The sequence below is a fragment of the Tympanuchus pallidicinctus genome, unplaced genomic scaffold (assembly GCF_026119805.1).
Source record: "Tympanuchus pallidicinctus isolate F22 unplaced genomic scaffold, pur_lepc_1.0 scaffold7, whole genome shotgun sequence".
Lineage (NCBI taxonomy): Eukaryota > Metazoa > Chordata > Aves > Galliformes > Phasianidae > Tympanuchus > Tympanuchus pallidicinctus.
Window position 1 is genome coordinate 5,195,949 of NW_026294791.1, and position 15,406 is coordinate 5,211,354.

Consider the following 15,406-nt stretch of genomic DNA (forward strand, 5'->3'; position numbering starts at 1 on the left):
TAAAACTGTCCAAAACAACTGTACGAGATTAGCTTTAATTAATCTAAAATCTGGTGTCAGTTTCTCCCTCCCTGCCGCATGCTGCAGCCCTGCTGCTTGCAGAGCACTCGCTCCCTGCCAGCCCAGCACTGCACTCTGAATATTGCAGACAAGCAGGGCTGGTGCCCTTTATCAATGCCATTATGGGTATCAATAAAGCCTTTTTCTGTTCTGTGAGCCTTGGAGGAATAAAAAAACAAGAAAAACTCCAAGAGGGAGTTTAAATTTCGGGTGGTCCTATGTGTTGAGCACAGAATTGGACCTTAAGTCATCCTTACGGGCCCCTTCCCACTCAGGATATTCAGTGTCACGTGGATGAAAGGCAGAACTGGTGAGATTTTGCACACTGTGTTATCTCGCTGCCTGCTAGGCAGGTTGATGGCAGAGTTCTCATGAACTTAATTATTCTTCATCAAGCAGGAGTTATCTAATACATAATGATACTTCTGTGCATCTCTGATCTGCAAGAAATATCCTCTGAGATAGAAAGGCACTGTGCTGCAGATAGGAAGGTGTTTCCTTCTGCTGATGGGCTTTGCAGCTGGGCCCAGCTTCAAGCAGGTGCTCTGCCTTCAGGACTGGGGCTGCTGCAAAGGTAGCAAACTCAGGGCAGATCCCTTGTCTGAACAAACCGACTCGTTTCCTTCTGATCAAAAGTTCTTAGTGAGAGGTGCAGCTTGGATTCTTTAAAGCTTCTTATGATAAGCTATATTTAGAAATGGGAAGAATATATTATTAATTATAAAGATGCTGTAATGCTGTGAGGATGTTTAATCCATGCCCTTAATGAATGAAAGACTTACTGTACTGAAGGAAGGTTATGCAATTAACAGCATATTCATTAGGAATTCATCAGATACCAAACTATCCTTATCTTTAGGACAATAGTAGAATATCGAATGACTTCCTTGTTATTGCTTAAGTGATAAGAATAGGAGGCAAGAACTTCCACAGGAAGGTGAACATAATACAGTTTGCACATACACTGTGTTACATACATGGTTTCGTCTCAGTTTACAGACTTAGTGCTCTCTGGCTGTGCTGGTGTCAGTCAGTGGGGTGTGCTGGGAAGAACTGGACGTGGCACTTGGTGCCACATAGCTCTTGTTGCTGAATGGGTGCAAGCAGTGCACAGCCACTTAGGTTCATCCCAGCACATCTGGGGATGCTCCCTGTGGTCTCTGTAGTACTTTCAAATCCATACTGGCCCTGTAAAATGGATAAAATGGAGCCGCTTTGCAGAGGTGTTTTATCTCACTTTTGTGATTTTTAGGCATACCTTCAGACCTTGCGGTACGATTTTTTTCTCCTGTCTTCAGTTTACGACTGACATCTAGTAGCTGGTTTTTGTTGTTTGATACAGACTGATGGACTATTTTTTATGCTGTGCCTAATTTAGAATTGAGGATTAATTTGGCTCAGAAGTGAAGCAGGCAAGAGCTTCACTGTGCCTGAATGTGCCTGAAAGGAGCCTTCTTCTGGAATTTCTTTCTGGATTTGTGGAATAGGATTGGAACTCTTTGATTTGTATATTATGGGAATTCTAGAAATGAGTGTATGGAAAGATAAATAAATTAGCAGCTCTCATTGGCTGCTCAGCCTTTAGCCTGTTGGGCTTCTTAGCTCCTGGTGCTGTGTTCAGCCACTTTGCTAAGGACTGGGGTGGTGACCAAGGGGACGTGGCTGGTGGACTTACTGCTATGCTTTTTAGAAACTGACTTCCAACAGGTCAGGGTCACAGTGCTACAAAGTGCAGCAAGGTTACAAAACTCCATATCAATAAACTCCATATCAAAAATGGTCACGTAGCATTTTATTTGGTTAAAAAAAAAAGAAAAGTAAATCCAGCTCCCATAAGCACCCAAAGCCTACAAATAAAGAAAGAAGCGTTACTGTATTGCTACAGATTGAGAGAATATAGTTCCTACTTGTGTTTCTGTAAAGAACAGCCCTTTTCACAGTCCTTGCTAATTCAGGTCATGAGGGATAGGCTTCATAAATCAGAGCTTCAGAGTTGGGTCTGTTGTGCTCATGGGATGCCTGGATAATGGGGATTAGGCTGTGCTGCTTACACGCAGAGCTGACACCGCCAGGCTGGTACCTGAATAGATGACAGAAGACTTCTAATAAGTCACATGTTGGCAGAGGAAGGCTAAGGCAGTTTTTCCCAGCTGCACACCTCTGCTCCTCAAGGCCATCGTGGGCCCAGAGAGCTGCATTCAGCAGTTCAATGCATCAATTTGTCAGCTGTGGGGCTGCGTGAGAAAGTTTGAAAGTTGTTCAAGAATCTATTTGCTCACAAGGCTTTGGAATCACTGAACTAAGGCAGGTTTGCCTCTAAAAAATGGCATTTCTCAGGGTTAATTAGCCGACTTCCATTCTTGGCTAGCTTGTGCTGCCTTAACCTCCTGACTCTCATTTCTTCCTTGACACTCTTCTTTCTTCCCTTAGCATGTCTGTTTGAACTTCACTGATTCCCAGCTATGTTGCTACCAGTCTGTGTGCTGGGTCAGCTGTTACCTTTGAGTATTTTATTCTCCTAAGAGCTTCCTGGATCAGAATTGCCTTGACAGCATCACGCATCACTAATTATGGGGGAACACAGTGGACAGTGATAAATTTTAAAGGCTTCCTGTAGCCAGGCTCAGGTTTATCTCGTAGGGATGCTTGGATAGATTAGAAAACAAATCACAAGTGTGCCAGGATAGCTGAGAGCTTTGGTAAGTAAACCCTTCGTGACCCGTGCAGATGACTGAAGTCCCAGGGCATGAAACTTGATGATTTGTTACTATAAAACCTGATGCCATCTGTCTTTTCAGCTCACCATAGGTCGTCTGCACAAAGGCATGGTACGTGCTATCTGTTCTAGACATCCTAAACCTTTGGTCCATTTAGGTTATTCTGTTCTATTTTAGTTGTACCAGAGGAGGTTTAGGTTAGATGTAAGGAAGGACTTATTCTCTCAGAGTGGTCAGGCACTGGAATGGCTGCTCAGGGAGGTGGTGCACTTGCTGTCCCTGGCAGCGTTCAAGAGGTGTCTGAATGAGGAGCTACGAGATGTGGTTTAGTGCTTGTGGAGCAATGGTGATGGGAGGATGGTTAGACTGGATGATCTTGCAGGTCGTTTCCAACCTTGCAATTCTATTATTCTAAGGAATTGCACGATCATTTCGTTGCCGGCTCCTAATTGAAGTTTGGTGTTTGTTTTTTTTTTACAAGCACATGAGAATGAGCTTAGTAAGATCTGTACTATGCAGTGCGGTGGGTTTAATCTCCGTAAGTCCTTTTCCATTCATCCAGGAGCATAAGTCACCATCATATAAATCTTACCTTACAGTGTAACTTTTTATTAGGTTTATCAACTGTTACGGCTCTTTAAGATTCCTTGGCTTTTGAAGTTATGTTTTTGTAGTAGCCTCTCCTAATTTGTCTTCTGAGTTCCTTATAGCAGTTTATGTTTGAAGTCTGAAGGTAATGGCCTTAAGTTAATTTTATCTGTCTTTGTAGAAAGAATAGTTTTTCACTATTACTTAGTCTTTGCGTGCTCACACAAAAGGTTATTGCATGTATTCCAAAATGGGGACTTGGGTGGCAAGCAGCTCAAGTTCCTCAGTCCTGGGAAGAAGGTGTTGCAGCTTGCCCTAATTCTGACCTGCAGCCATCCTGTGCTAATGGGTGGCTGTCAACAAAGACATCATTTGTGGTGGGGATTTTGTTGCACTCCAGTTCTCTTGAGTGCTGCAGTCTTAATTCATGAAAGCCACTGATCATGCTTTTCATCTTGGCCTGGGCTGGTTTCAACTGGAATCACCAAGTCACCTTCATTTTCTCAGTGCCCTCAAGCTTTTGCCTGCTGCAGATATCATCAAGTGAAATCCTGGTACAGGTTGCAGTTGTGCTAACTTGAGTCGTAACTGCAAACTTACACCAAGCTGGTCATCCCAGCAGGGTGACTCTCCGGCTCATTCAGTGTAATAGAAGTGGAAGATCACTGCTGAATCTTAACCTTTTGTGGAAGCAGTTCTTTAATATTGCCTTTAGCATGGTCTGTGTTTGCATATTGCTCATATCACCTGCAAACACAGGCACTCAGCAAAACTATGGGTCCAGCAGAGTTCCAGTGAGGTCATGGTGTGCTCTGTGCACCAGTGCCAAAGCAATTCCTGAGATACACCCGTCACAGATACTGCTGCCCCTATGCTTGTCCTTCCCAGTACAAAAAGGATCTTGTTTGATACAGTTTGGTTTGGGCTCGGCTTAACACAGGGAGGGAATAAAGGAGGTCAGCTAAATAAAACACGTTTATATAACAGTCTGAGCAGAAAATCTGATGTGTCTTGTAGGGTTAAGTGAAGTAAACTAAGGCAACACAACTTGTCCTGAACTGGAGAGAACGTGTGGGTGAGTGGCACAGAAGGCACTGTTACACATTGAGATGGGAGAAAAGGCAAGGGAAAATACCACCACCACAAACTCGCACACCTTCAGCTGTGGTAATAATTGAATTCACAAGATGGATTCTGAAATGTTGCTATGCATCCCAAAAAATTCAGTGGGGATGTATCAGATGCTAATCAGTAGTGACTGTAGATTGTAGTATACTTTCATATGTATATAATATGCAATACATATGCCAGCCTGTGACTGAGATGGTTTTTTGAACTGTAAATCTCCAGGAATTGGGAACTCTGAGTCTTGAATTTCCTAAAGCAATCTCTGCCCTTTGGATCCCTTCCTATCTGAACAGTGCTAGTTTAACAGTTGTGCTTGTCTTGGATGGAAACATGTAGGGAAAGTATGGATTTATATTTTGTTCATGGTATGTCTCTGAGATAGGACTGCCAGCTATGACAAAAGGAGATCTAAGGTTGGTATTTGAGGAAGAGATCCTTGCTAAAAACCAAACCTTCCTTTAACAAAGAACAACTAAACCATTGCTGGGGAAGCAATTTTAAGGTCTGTTCTAAGTGTAGCAGTAAAGGTTTTGAGGAACAATTAAATGGCATGTCCAAATGAATTAAACACTTTTAGTATAGTAGTTTCTCTGTGTTTTTTTTTCTGGCTTTTTTTTCTTCTTTTCTTAAGAACCTTGGATAAATGCAGGGGGCAGTCTGGAGAGGATGGGAAGCTATTTCAGAACAGACTGAGAAACTGTCCAGACCTGTAAGATGATGCATTTCCACAAAGGAAGGTTCTTTTCAGCCTGTTGATGAAAAATCTTGTGGTTTCCCACCAGTAGAAGCCACTTAATTACATTTTGTGTATGCTCTTAGGGTACCTGTTTGGTGAGAACCTGACAAACGGTCTTCTGAAAGTAAATCAATTCTGTTTTCTTGGGCTTTCTTGAATATACATGATGTCCGGAGCCTGAAAAGCACAGCAGTGGCACAAGAGGAAGCAAACAGTGGGGCGCCAGTTAGGCTCTGTAGTTCTGTGAAAGACTTTGTAGCCTCGTGTAAAGAAAAAGAAGAATGTGCCATTGGCGGTAGTGAGTAAATGGAACCTCCTTGTCTTCTTTGCTCTTGTCTCCTTATAAATAAACCATTGTTGTCCATCCTTGGCATTTGCAGTTCATTGTGATAAATTGGTGTTGATGTGTCTGACATTTCAACCGAGTTGTTTAATGGTGCTTTTCTGAAAAGGCAGGCCTTGCTATAGCTCGAGTTGGTCCAGACTATATCCAGGGTAAGCACTCGCTCTTATGTATGGTGCTAACCCTTTTCTTTCTGGGAGGGTGAAGAGGAAAGGAGAGAGTAAACATTTTGGTCACGTAAGCCCAGAAGATCTGGTGTTTGTGTAAGCAGTGTGCAGAAACAGAAATGTAAGTCTGGTTTGCAGCTGCCCATTTCATAGCACAAACACTGATGTTGAGTCCATTTGCACTGCTGCATTGTCTCTGCTTGAAAATAACAACCTTGCTGAATAATGCCAAAGTTTTCATCAGAGCTGTGCTTTGAGTTTTATGCAGAATCCTCTATCTGTTACCTGCTAATGCTTACAGACTGTTGGCTTCCATGCAGTGATGCTTAGGTGCAGAAACCATTGAAATGCAGGGATAGGATGAACTGTGAGCAAAAGCAGCTTTTTACTACATTCCAAGTTCAAGCTTTGATTTACATTTTTAAAATACGTGTAATTACTTTGTCAGTGAGATAAATAAAATAGAGATTGTTTTCCATAAACAGAAGTCCTCTGTCTGCACTTTTCCAAACCTTTCAGCTTGCCAACAATATTGATATATTGGTTGCCCACAGCTTCTAGAAATGGCTTTTGAAGTGCTTCAGAGTGCTGAGAAGATGGAGAAATCCTGTGGCTAAATGGTGCTGCTTTTAAGAGGGGGGTTGATGCTTTGAGGCTGCAAGAGGGCCCTCCAACGCCTTCTTGTGCAAGTGGAGAGAAGGTGTAATGTTCATCCTCTCTTGCTCAGTACTTGGAAAGCAGACAGACTTTGCATTAATTTCTTTACCAGGCACACTGTGAAAGATATTTTTAGTTCTAATCCAGAATTTAAGATTTCCTTTAGAATTTAAGTTCCTTTTCAGTAGACTCGCAGCCATATGTAGCATTATAATTATTAACAGCTGTGGAAAAACTATTCAAAAATGTGTTTTGAACAGAAGAGTTGATCTGCTTAATAAACAAATCCTGACAAACTGGGTAAGGATCGGTTAGTTCGTTTTGTTTGCATGCTGCTGTACGGTTGTGTTCCTAAAGTAGGGTGGCTGAATCAGGCACACAATGAGGGGCAGGCTGTTCTCACATGTGAAAATACTGTGATCTCTCTTAGGGGGCATGTAAGCAGGCAGACCTCAGAACTGTGGACATCACATTTCATTACAGGTCTCAGGATTGAGCCATACCAAGTGATAGTAACTTTAAGTGCCAACAGTGTTAGCAATGTCTAGAAGTATGTTAAACTTGTATTTTTTCTTTGTTTTATTCTTCTAGCCAAACAAGTGTGCCCAGCTGAAAAAATTAGCTGTGGAGACTTAAGCAACAAATGTATCCCGTCGTCCTGGAGATGTGATGGGCAGAAGGACTGTGAAAGCGGTATTGATGAGGCTGGTTGTGCTCCTGGTGAGTTAGAGAAATACTTTAATGCATGTGCAACGTCTCCCTTAGGAAAACCATAAAAGTTTTAGAGTGACTATTACAAATTGCATGTAAAGGGATGACTTTTCTGCCAACAAAATTCGCTCTGTCTATATTTGCAATGCTAAGTAGTGGATCTTAAAAAAAAAAAAAGACATGAAGGAGGGATTCTACAATTGGAGATGGCTGGAGAATATAAAGGGAACTCTGTGGAGAGCTATGCTGTATATCTTCTGTGCTGAGGCAGAATATAATTAGTTGGTCATGATTATGAGGGCTTAATACCCAGGAGATGTGGTGGTGAGGACTTAAATAGCAAACCTTTTTCTCTTATAGCTTAGCAGCTTAGTGCCACCTTCTTCTTCCTGCAGAGCATAGCCCTGTAGGCTATGTTAGCTTCTGCTGGGATGTAATAGATAGGTCTGGACCTTGTGAATGGCCTGTTGATTTTACTGGACAGAGAGAGAATGATATACAATTTACTGTAACAGTTTTAAATTCAGTCCCTCAATGGCCATTGCCTTTCATTAGGCCTTTTTCTCCTGAATGAAAGAGCTCTTTAACAGTGTATTCCATCTGTGAAAACTCCTACACTGTGTAATCAAGTCATTTCTCAAACTGTCTTTTTGATAGACTAAACATATTTAGTTCTGTGTGCTTCTTGTTGTCAAGTATTTTTCTTCTGAATGAATGCTTGACTCATTTTTGTGGCTCCCTTTGATATCTCAGCTCATTTTCCAACTTTGTTTTCATACAGACCACCAGAACTTTGCGAATATCAGTCTGTCCATTACTGTGCAGAAGTAAAATCTCATTCCTGTATTGCTCTTAGTTATGTATTGTTATTACTTGTCATTATTTACTTCCTTGTATAAATAGTCCCAGGCTATTAAGAAAGTATCTCTTGCTCTGTGTGATTGCCATCACCCTATAGTTATTCACTCCTGTCACTGTTTCTGTCATTTTGTGTGATTCAGATTACTGGTGAGAGGCTTGAATTGAGTACATACAAACACACGTTGATGTTTCTTCATCTGAAAACTGAATTTTGAGCTGTGATGCCTGTCCAGTTCACAATCCACATCGTTTTTCCATTGAGGTTGTGTAACTGTGTATGAAGCTTCAAAATAAATCACTAATTCAGTGCAATACAGATTAGACATAAAGTTTTCCAAAGCATCTCTGTTCTGTTTTGCCCGTGACTCTGTAGTCCAGTGGTAACGGATGCAGGTTACTGTGTATATGATGAGTTCTCTGCTTGTTCTGACCACACACAGACTAACTCCACTTGCAAGGAAAAGGCATAGGCTGCCTCACGTTGCCTCCTAATTCATGTGAAATTAAGTGCCTGTGCATGGACCATTCCTAATTCATTAATTATGATGTGATAAATTGGTAATGTGCCCTAATCCTTTGTCCTTTAAGGTAATTATGTTTTGGCAGTTTTCAAAAGCAGTGATCTGTATGAAACCCTAAATGTTCTCTCTATAGCATGTGCTTTTTTGTTGTTGAACTGCTTTAGAGAAAAGCTCAGAAGAGAAATGTAACTGCAAGCAAAGTAAGATTTTTTTCCCTCAGTAGGAGTTAATGAAGTTATAACAATTTTACACTGGTGGATACCTCTACTAATTTAATGCTGCTGCTCACGCTAGTAGGAGTTGTTGCGTGGAGTCTATTATTTATTAAAAAAAAACCCCTTCATTTGAAACTGCTTGCTTTGAAGTTCTTCTTTTCAAGGCTCTGAGGTGGCCCCCAAAATGAATTTAAATATGTTCTAGATGCCACATAATTTCAGCATAATTTTGCTATTAACAGATGTAGAAAAAGCTGAGTGTTTGCCTTCTGGATGTTTCAGCGTTTCTAGCCTTGCTCATCTTCTACAGTTGTAGTGCACATGTAGGATTGTACAGTGGAAATTTAATCTAAGGACAAACTACCGTCTTCTGATGGCTGTTGGGTAACTCATGTGAAGTGAATTTGACTTTCACTTAGTTCCTTATCATTGACCCAATGTAGGCTGCCACCTCAGTGGGTGCAAGGTGGAAATCACTGCTGAGTCTGAATGTGGCTCATTCATCCTCTGGCCAGGGGACGGGGCAGGAAGGCACTGATGGGCAGACTTTGAGCTTCCTGGGTGGGTGCAGGCATCAGAGGCTTTCAATACTAATATCTCGTGACTCAGCCTCTTTCAGAGGCATTAGATTTAGTCTGAGAAGGAAACAGGTGGCACTTCTGAATGGCTGTCCTAGGTGTGTTTTCAATGAGTATGCTTGTCAAATTAAGGGTTTTTTTTTGCCATGGATGACAACAGACATGTTAGTTGTTTAAACTCTGAGGGCTTATAGAGGATTGATTGCTATCCTCCCTTTTGTCCAAATCTGATGAAACCTCACTAAGCCTATCTGATATTCTGTTAACATTCCCTTTTCTTTTCTATTCAGAATCCTTCTATATCCGTTTTCTCTTATCTCAGTAGCACACATCATCCTGATTCAGAAAAAGGAAAATGGCTGATCCTAGGTTCAGACCTCTTTTTCTTTTTTCTTTTTACCTCTGCACTCGCTGCTTTATTCTCATTTTTGATGAGGTTTCATTGCTGGCTGTCACTTGCCAACCCTGTGGAGCAGAGCACCATGCTGTAGCTAGTGCTGCACCTCTGACAGAGCTGACAAAGCTCCTGTCCTTAAAGTCCTAAAAATCCTTAAAGAACACATTTTTCTAGATAAATGTTTAGAAGGGAGTTTATTTGTGCTTACACTAATTGCCATGTTGAGAGCTTGCATGTGCAATAAACAAATGGAAGATGACTTGAAGATAATGCTTGTGAAGGCACCCAGATGAAAAACCCTAAGCTCTTCCTAAATCAATGTCAGTAAAACCATTGCTTTGAGCTAATGTAAGACTCTAGGCATATTTTAACTGCAGATGCTCCCATTTCTTTATAGCAATAACTGTCTCTTGGTATTATAATCCTTCAAAAGAATTTTTGCTAAATGTGGAGTTTTTGAACATTTTTCTAATTCATAAATCTAGCACTGTTGTACTGCCTTGCAAAGGTAGGAGCAGGGGCTGGTTGTGATGAGGCTGTGCAAGCACCTATTCCCATCTCAAAATGTTCATGGTCTGAGTTAAGGGAGGAGTTTGTGAGAGAGGAAACCAAGGGTTATGGTAGTAGCATCATTCAAAAACTCAAGCAAGAATACTCAGGTTCTTCTTCCTATGTCTGCCTCTGTCATCCAGCAACCTGCTTTTCTGATACTGCTCTGGGTTGGGTAATTCTTGATGGATTTTTTTCTTTCATGAATTTGCTGATCAGAAATTTTGGGGAAGTAGTGAATAAGAAAATGAGTTTTTCTGTTTGGGTTGGGTTCTCCTTTAATGCTTTGTGTTGGCCACAGCTTTGGTGGATTACTTTGCAGACCGCTGTCCTCCTTTGCTGTCACTGTTGAAGGTTGATTTTTACTACTGGCACCCTAAAATGGTTTGAGATGGATTTGTCACAGCAGTGCTCAGGATATCTTTCACTTAAAGAAGTGAGAGAATTTGTAGCCTTGTGTGGTGTCCTTGTGTAGCCTTCATTAGACAACAGGTTCATCAGCATAGTTAGCAAGCTCTGAACTTATATGAGTGCAGGTACGTTGAAAAAAATGCATCATCCCAAACTATTGGATAAGTCATGTACTTCTTCCAGCTCCTCATCTCCCACAGCAGAATCCAGCCCTGTTAAAACCTAGCCTTGAGAGTAAGGTGATGAGTGTGAAACAAGGGTCCAGTTTGCCATGTCTGGAGGGAGAAACAGCAACGTGACAAATGAAATCCATGAGAATAAAAAATTCTGTGGAGATGACAGAGAGAGCTTTAGCTGAGCTGCTAGGCCTGGTCTGTACTGCTAGCAGGCAGTGGTGTTTTCAGGAGGAATCCAGACACTGACCCCATTGTTGAATGGATGGTAAAGAAATGGTTTTTTGGTTGTTTTTTTGTGTGTGTTCTGTTTTTTGTTGTTCATCCATAAACAAGAATTAAAAATTGTAAGGTTTTCATCCTGTGGAAAAACTTCCACTGAGGAAGTATTGGAAGCTGTAAATTGTTTAATCTGCCTTGCATAAAGCAACAGTGATTAGGGATCCAGATTTGTGTCTGCACAGGTTGTAATTGCACCAGGGATTAATTGTGGGTATTAATCCTTGCATGTAGGTAGGTGAGTGCCCATCTGCCTGAGTCATTCACTTCCAGCAGTTTGAGCAGTAGGCTTTAAGTCTGCTGCTGACTTTCAGTGCACAAACAATTTTTGGAAATGCAGATATCTGCCTTTTTGAAAATAAAATACATGAAAAGGATGTTACTTTTTGGTTCTTTGGAGCAGAGGCGAGCTGTGTCTTTACAGTAAGTCCTGAGTCTGGTTTGCTTCTCTAAAACAGGCAGCAAGGAGTTAAGAATGTAGGAGCAGTTTTGAATTTACTAGCCTGATTTCTGTGGTCAAGGTTTTCTGCTCCTGATATACCTCATCTTCATCAAAATCATTTGGATAAGCCTAGGAACACATTAACTGAGACTAAAAAGAGAAATTAAATGTGAGAGTCCACATGTAGAGAGAGCATCACAACTCTGGATCGTTCTGGTTAATAACTACTACAGAACTTGTTAAATCTCTGCTAAGAGAGGCACTGACTGGTGTTTTGTCACCTGCCTAGGAATGCAGGGAGCATCTCAGCATAGATTTAGAAAGGAAGAACTGCCATCACAGAATCACAGAATCACAGAATCACCTGGGTTGGAAGGGACCTCAAGGATCATGTAGTTCCAACCCCCCTGCCCAGCAGGGCCACCAAACACACACATTCAGATCAGGTTGCCCAGGACCCCGTCCAACCTGGCCTTGAACACGTCCAAGGACGGGGCATCCACAACCTCCCTGGGCAGCCCGTTCCAGGGCCTAACCACTCTCCTTGTGAAGAACTTCCCCCTAACATCCAACCTAAATCTTTCCTCCTTCAACTTGGATCCATTTCCCCTAGTCCTGCTGTTGTCAGCCCTTCTGAAGAGTTTACTCCCCTCCTGGGTGTAGGTTCCCTTCAGGTATTGATAGGCTGCAATGAGGTCACCCCGCAGCCTTCTCTTCTCCAGGCTGAACAAGCCCAACTCCCTCAGCCTGTCCTCATAGGGGAGGTGCTCCAGCCCCCTGATCATCTTAGTCGCCCTCCTCTGGACCCTTTCCAAGATCTCTATGTCTTTCTTGTACTGAGGGCTCCACACCTGGACACAGTACTCCAGGTGGGGCCTCACAAGAGCCGAGTAGAGAGGGACAATCACCTCCCTGTCCCTGCTGACCACCCCTCTCCTGATGGAGCCCACGATGGATGCTGCGTCTCTTTAATGAATGGATCTGATGCGTAGGGTGGCCAGCAGTGAGAGCCATGTGCAGGCCCCATCTCCTCTCAGCCTGTTACTGGTTCTCACCTGGACCAGTTTTTGCACCCCATATGGAAATTGTGTCTTGCAAATAAGGGACAGGAACTGTACGATTTCCCCTCTTCTGTCGCAGATACAGCGTAATGATGTGTTGATGCACTAATAAACTGTTTTCCCATACAGTGATTTATTTATAAATATATATACAGTGAGTTATTTATATGCTATAAGTATAGCACAGAGAGCAATGCATGGGCACTTATGCAGGTAAGAATAGTGATCTCACAGTGATCTCCTGTCATTGTCCCAGAGAGCCAGGAATTCCTGCAAGAATGTCTCCTGGCAGATACAGCCTTGTTATTGAGGTTATCTTCTGCTGTAAGAGAAGGGAGCTGTATTTGTGTTACACGAGGCAGAAGAATCTTAAATATGTTCTTTTGCATTTTTTGCCTTTTTCTCCTTTCTGTGTGTTTTATCTTTACTCTTCTCAGACACAAAGCTTCATGTTCCCAAAAGAGTGTATCTGCAGACATGCAACGGCATTTTGTGAAATCTGTAAATTCTGTTTGTAGGGTACTGAGTTGTTTGCCCTTGGATGATGTTCTTTTGAACCTGAGCATGTTTCAGTGGCTCACAGGTCCCACATCTGTGCATCTAATAGTTGTGTACTTGTATCTCTCACCTGCTTTTGCTGTGCACCTTTGTGAGATGAGCTTGCTGGTTCCCACAGGATGCTGATCCCAGCTCTTTACAGCTTTATGTAAACACACCTTTGATTTACTAAGCTTTAAGTAAGTTAGGAATCTTTATATGTGTGTGCATGTCATCCCAGTGCAATATTGGCATATGCTGCTCTTTCAAATGAGTAAGGAAGAGGAGCAGAGCTGCGTTCAGTGGCAGCAGCAGAGACTGAGTTCTCTCTTAACTTTCATATGCTAGTCCCCATTCCTATCAACTTTTTAATACTCCAGATTTTCTACTCAGTGAAAGACTGATATTTTTTTTTCACTTGTCTGATAGTCCATAGAGAGACTTTTGAACTCTGATCCTTCAGCTTTTAGTTGTCTACTATATATCTCAGAATTAGTTCTGGATTTTCAGTCCCAAGGGACAATGTGCTCAATAAAAACTGAGCAAACTAGGTAATACTTTTTAAATTAATGGAGGAAGCAACAGTAAGCACAGTCCTGCCTGCTGTAAGCCCCGTGTCCTTGCTCACAGCTCCAGGTTCCCATGGTGTCCATAATTTCTAAGATCCTCAGGCAAAGCTTCCAGGCACATGTGTGACTCTCAGTACAGAGCAGTGTCTGGTCCTTTCCTTGGAGCATCTGACTGCAGAAAAAAGTCAGTCAGCTCTTTCCAAGGCTGTTCAGCAGCCCTGACATCACTTGAGAGCCATTGGCAGAAAGCAGAACCAAGCTGGTCTGATCCCTCTAGCAAATCCACCTGGTGATGAGCCAGTTGGAGGGAGGAAATAACAAAGTTGATTTAAAGCCATCTTCCTCTGCATTGTTCCTGCCCCTACATTCACATGAATTGGAAAATCTCACCTTTTTGTTGACAGTGAAATTGTTCCATCATGTAGGGATGAGGATCATTGTGTCATCTTGTCATTTTCTCCTGGATGCAGTAAAGGTGCCTGTGTTTTGCATCTAAGAGTCTCTTCCAGTGCCATCTACGAGCATTTGGCCGTACCAGTTCTGCTCATGCCAGCTCTCTGCAGATCCTGCTGAGAGCCTTTTCCTTTGGCAGTGATACAGCGCTGCCTTGGTCTTCCTTTGCAGCCTGATTAATACACGCTTTCCTCAAAATTAGGAATTCTGTTTGTTGTCTTCATTAACAGGCTAGGTGCAGAGTAATGTCACGTTCCTCACTGAGTTCAGAGGGAAATCAAACGCAGAGGATTGGGTTTTGCCACGCAATCTCCCTGAGAAACTGAATCTTAATGGTGTGAAAGTTCATCCTATTGCATTTGTGCTTATTGAAAGAATGTTTGTCTAATATTTATGTTTATTTCAGCAGGTGGTGGAAAGAAATACGGCTGGCCTAAAATTACTGTCATTTGTATAGCAGGTAGATGCAACTTGAGTACGTTTGACCTGGTGGAGGAATTCAGCAATCATTTCTGAGAATAGGAAGGAAATTATTATAGATTTAATAAATGAAAGTCCATCATAAATAAGATAAGGTAGCACAGCAATGATATCTTCTGGGCTTTACATGATGTTTAATTACTGGACAGCTGGAGGGATTAATGCTTATGCATTATGCCCTGGCTCTGAGAAATTAAACATGTACAGCTGCCACTTTATCACTGCTTAAAGTATTAGAGCTCCTTCAAAAGCAGTAGTAATTGGAGAAAAATCCCCGTTGCTACATAGGAAAAATCTCATCCCATAATCATATTTATCCTTAGTTCCTTCAAAACAAAATAGCAAGAAAAACGAGCTTGGCAGTTAGCTTTAATTGCATTCCTACAGAAACATGAAGGTACTCTCATTGTTAATGCATTGGGTGCTTGCTGTAATTAAATGGAAAATACTGCATCAGCTTGAGGTCAGGGGGAAGGCAGTCACTGCAGATGTCAGGAGTTAAACCCGAAAGCCACGGCCTGAGCTCTGCCAAGGCTCTGTCTGCAGAAGGGTTTCCTTTCCCCAGTGCTCTCTGTGAAGTTCAGGTATAAGGAATTACAGACCCGTTCTGCAGAAGGGTTCCCTAGTGTGGAGCGGTGCCTTCTCACCTCAGCAGGTGCTGTGGGGCAGCTTTGCAGGCTGCCTGTGCGCATCTGCACAGTGCTGATCCCTCGGCTTCAGCTGAACTGTCTGTACCAGTATGTTGAGTAACTGATCCTTCAGTACACGCAGGA

The 15,406-nt window shown here is 42.2% G+C and overlaps 1 protein-coding gene across 2 annotated transcripts in view; it reads left to right on the plus strand.

The window, feature by feature from the left end:
* The window catches only part of LRP8 (LDL receptor related protein 8), a 152,811-nt gene that overhangs the window by 105,974 nt on the left and 31,431 nt on the right, over nt 1-15,406 (plus strand). For both annotated transcript variants that reach the window (XM_052665766.1, XM_052665768.1), the window contains exon 4: nt 6,988-7,116. In XM_052665766.1, the coding sequence (XP_052521726.1) occupies nt 6,988-7,116 (129 nt within the window). The remainder of the gene's footprint in view (nt 1-6,987; nt 7,117-15,406) is intronic.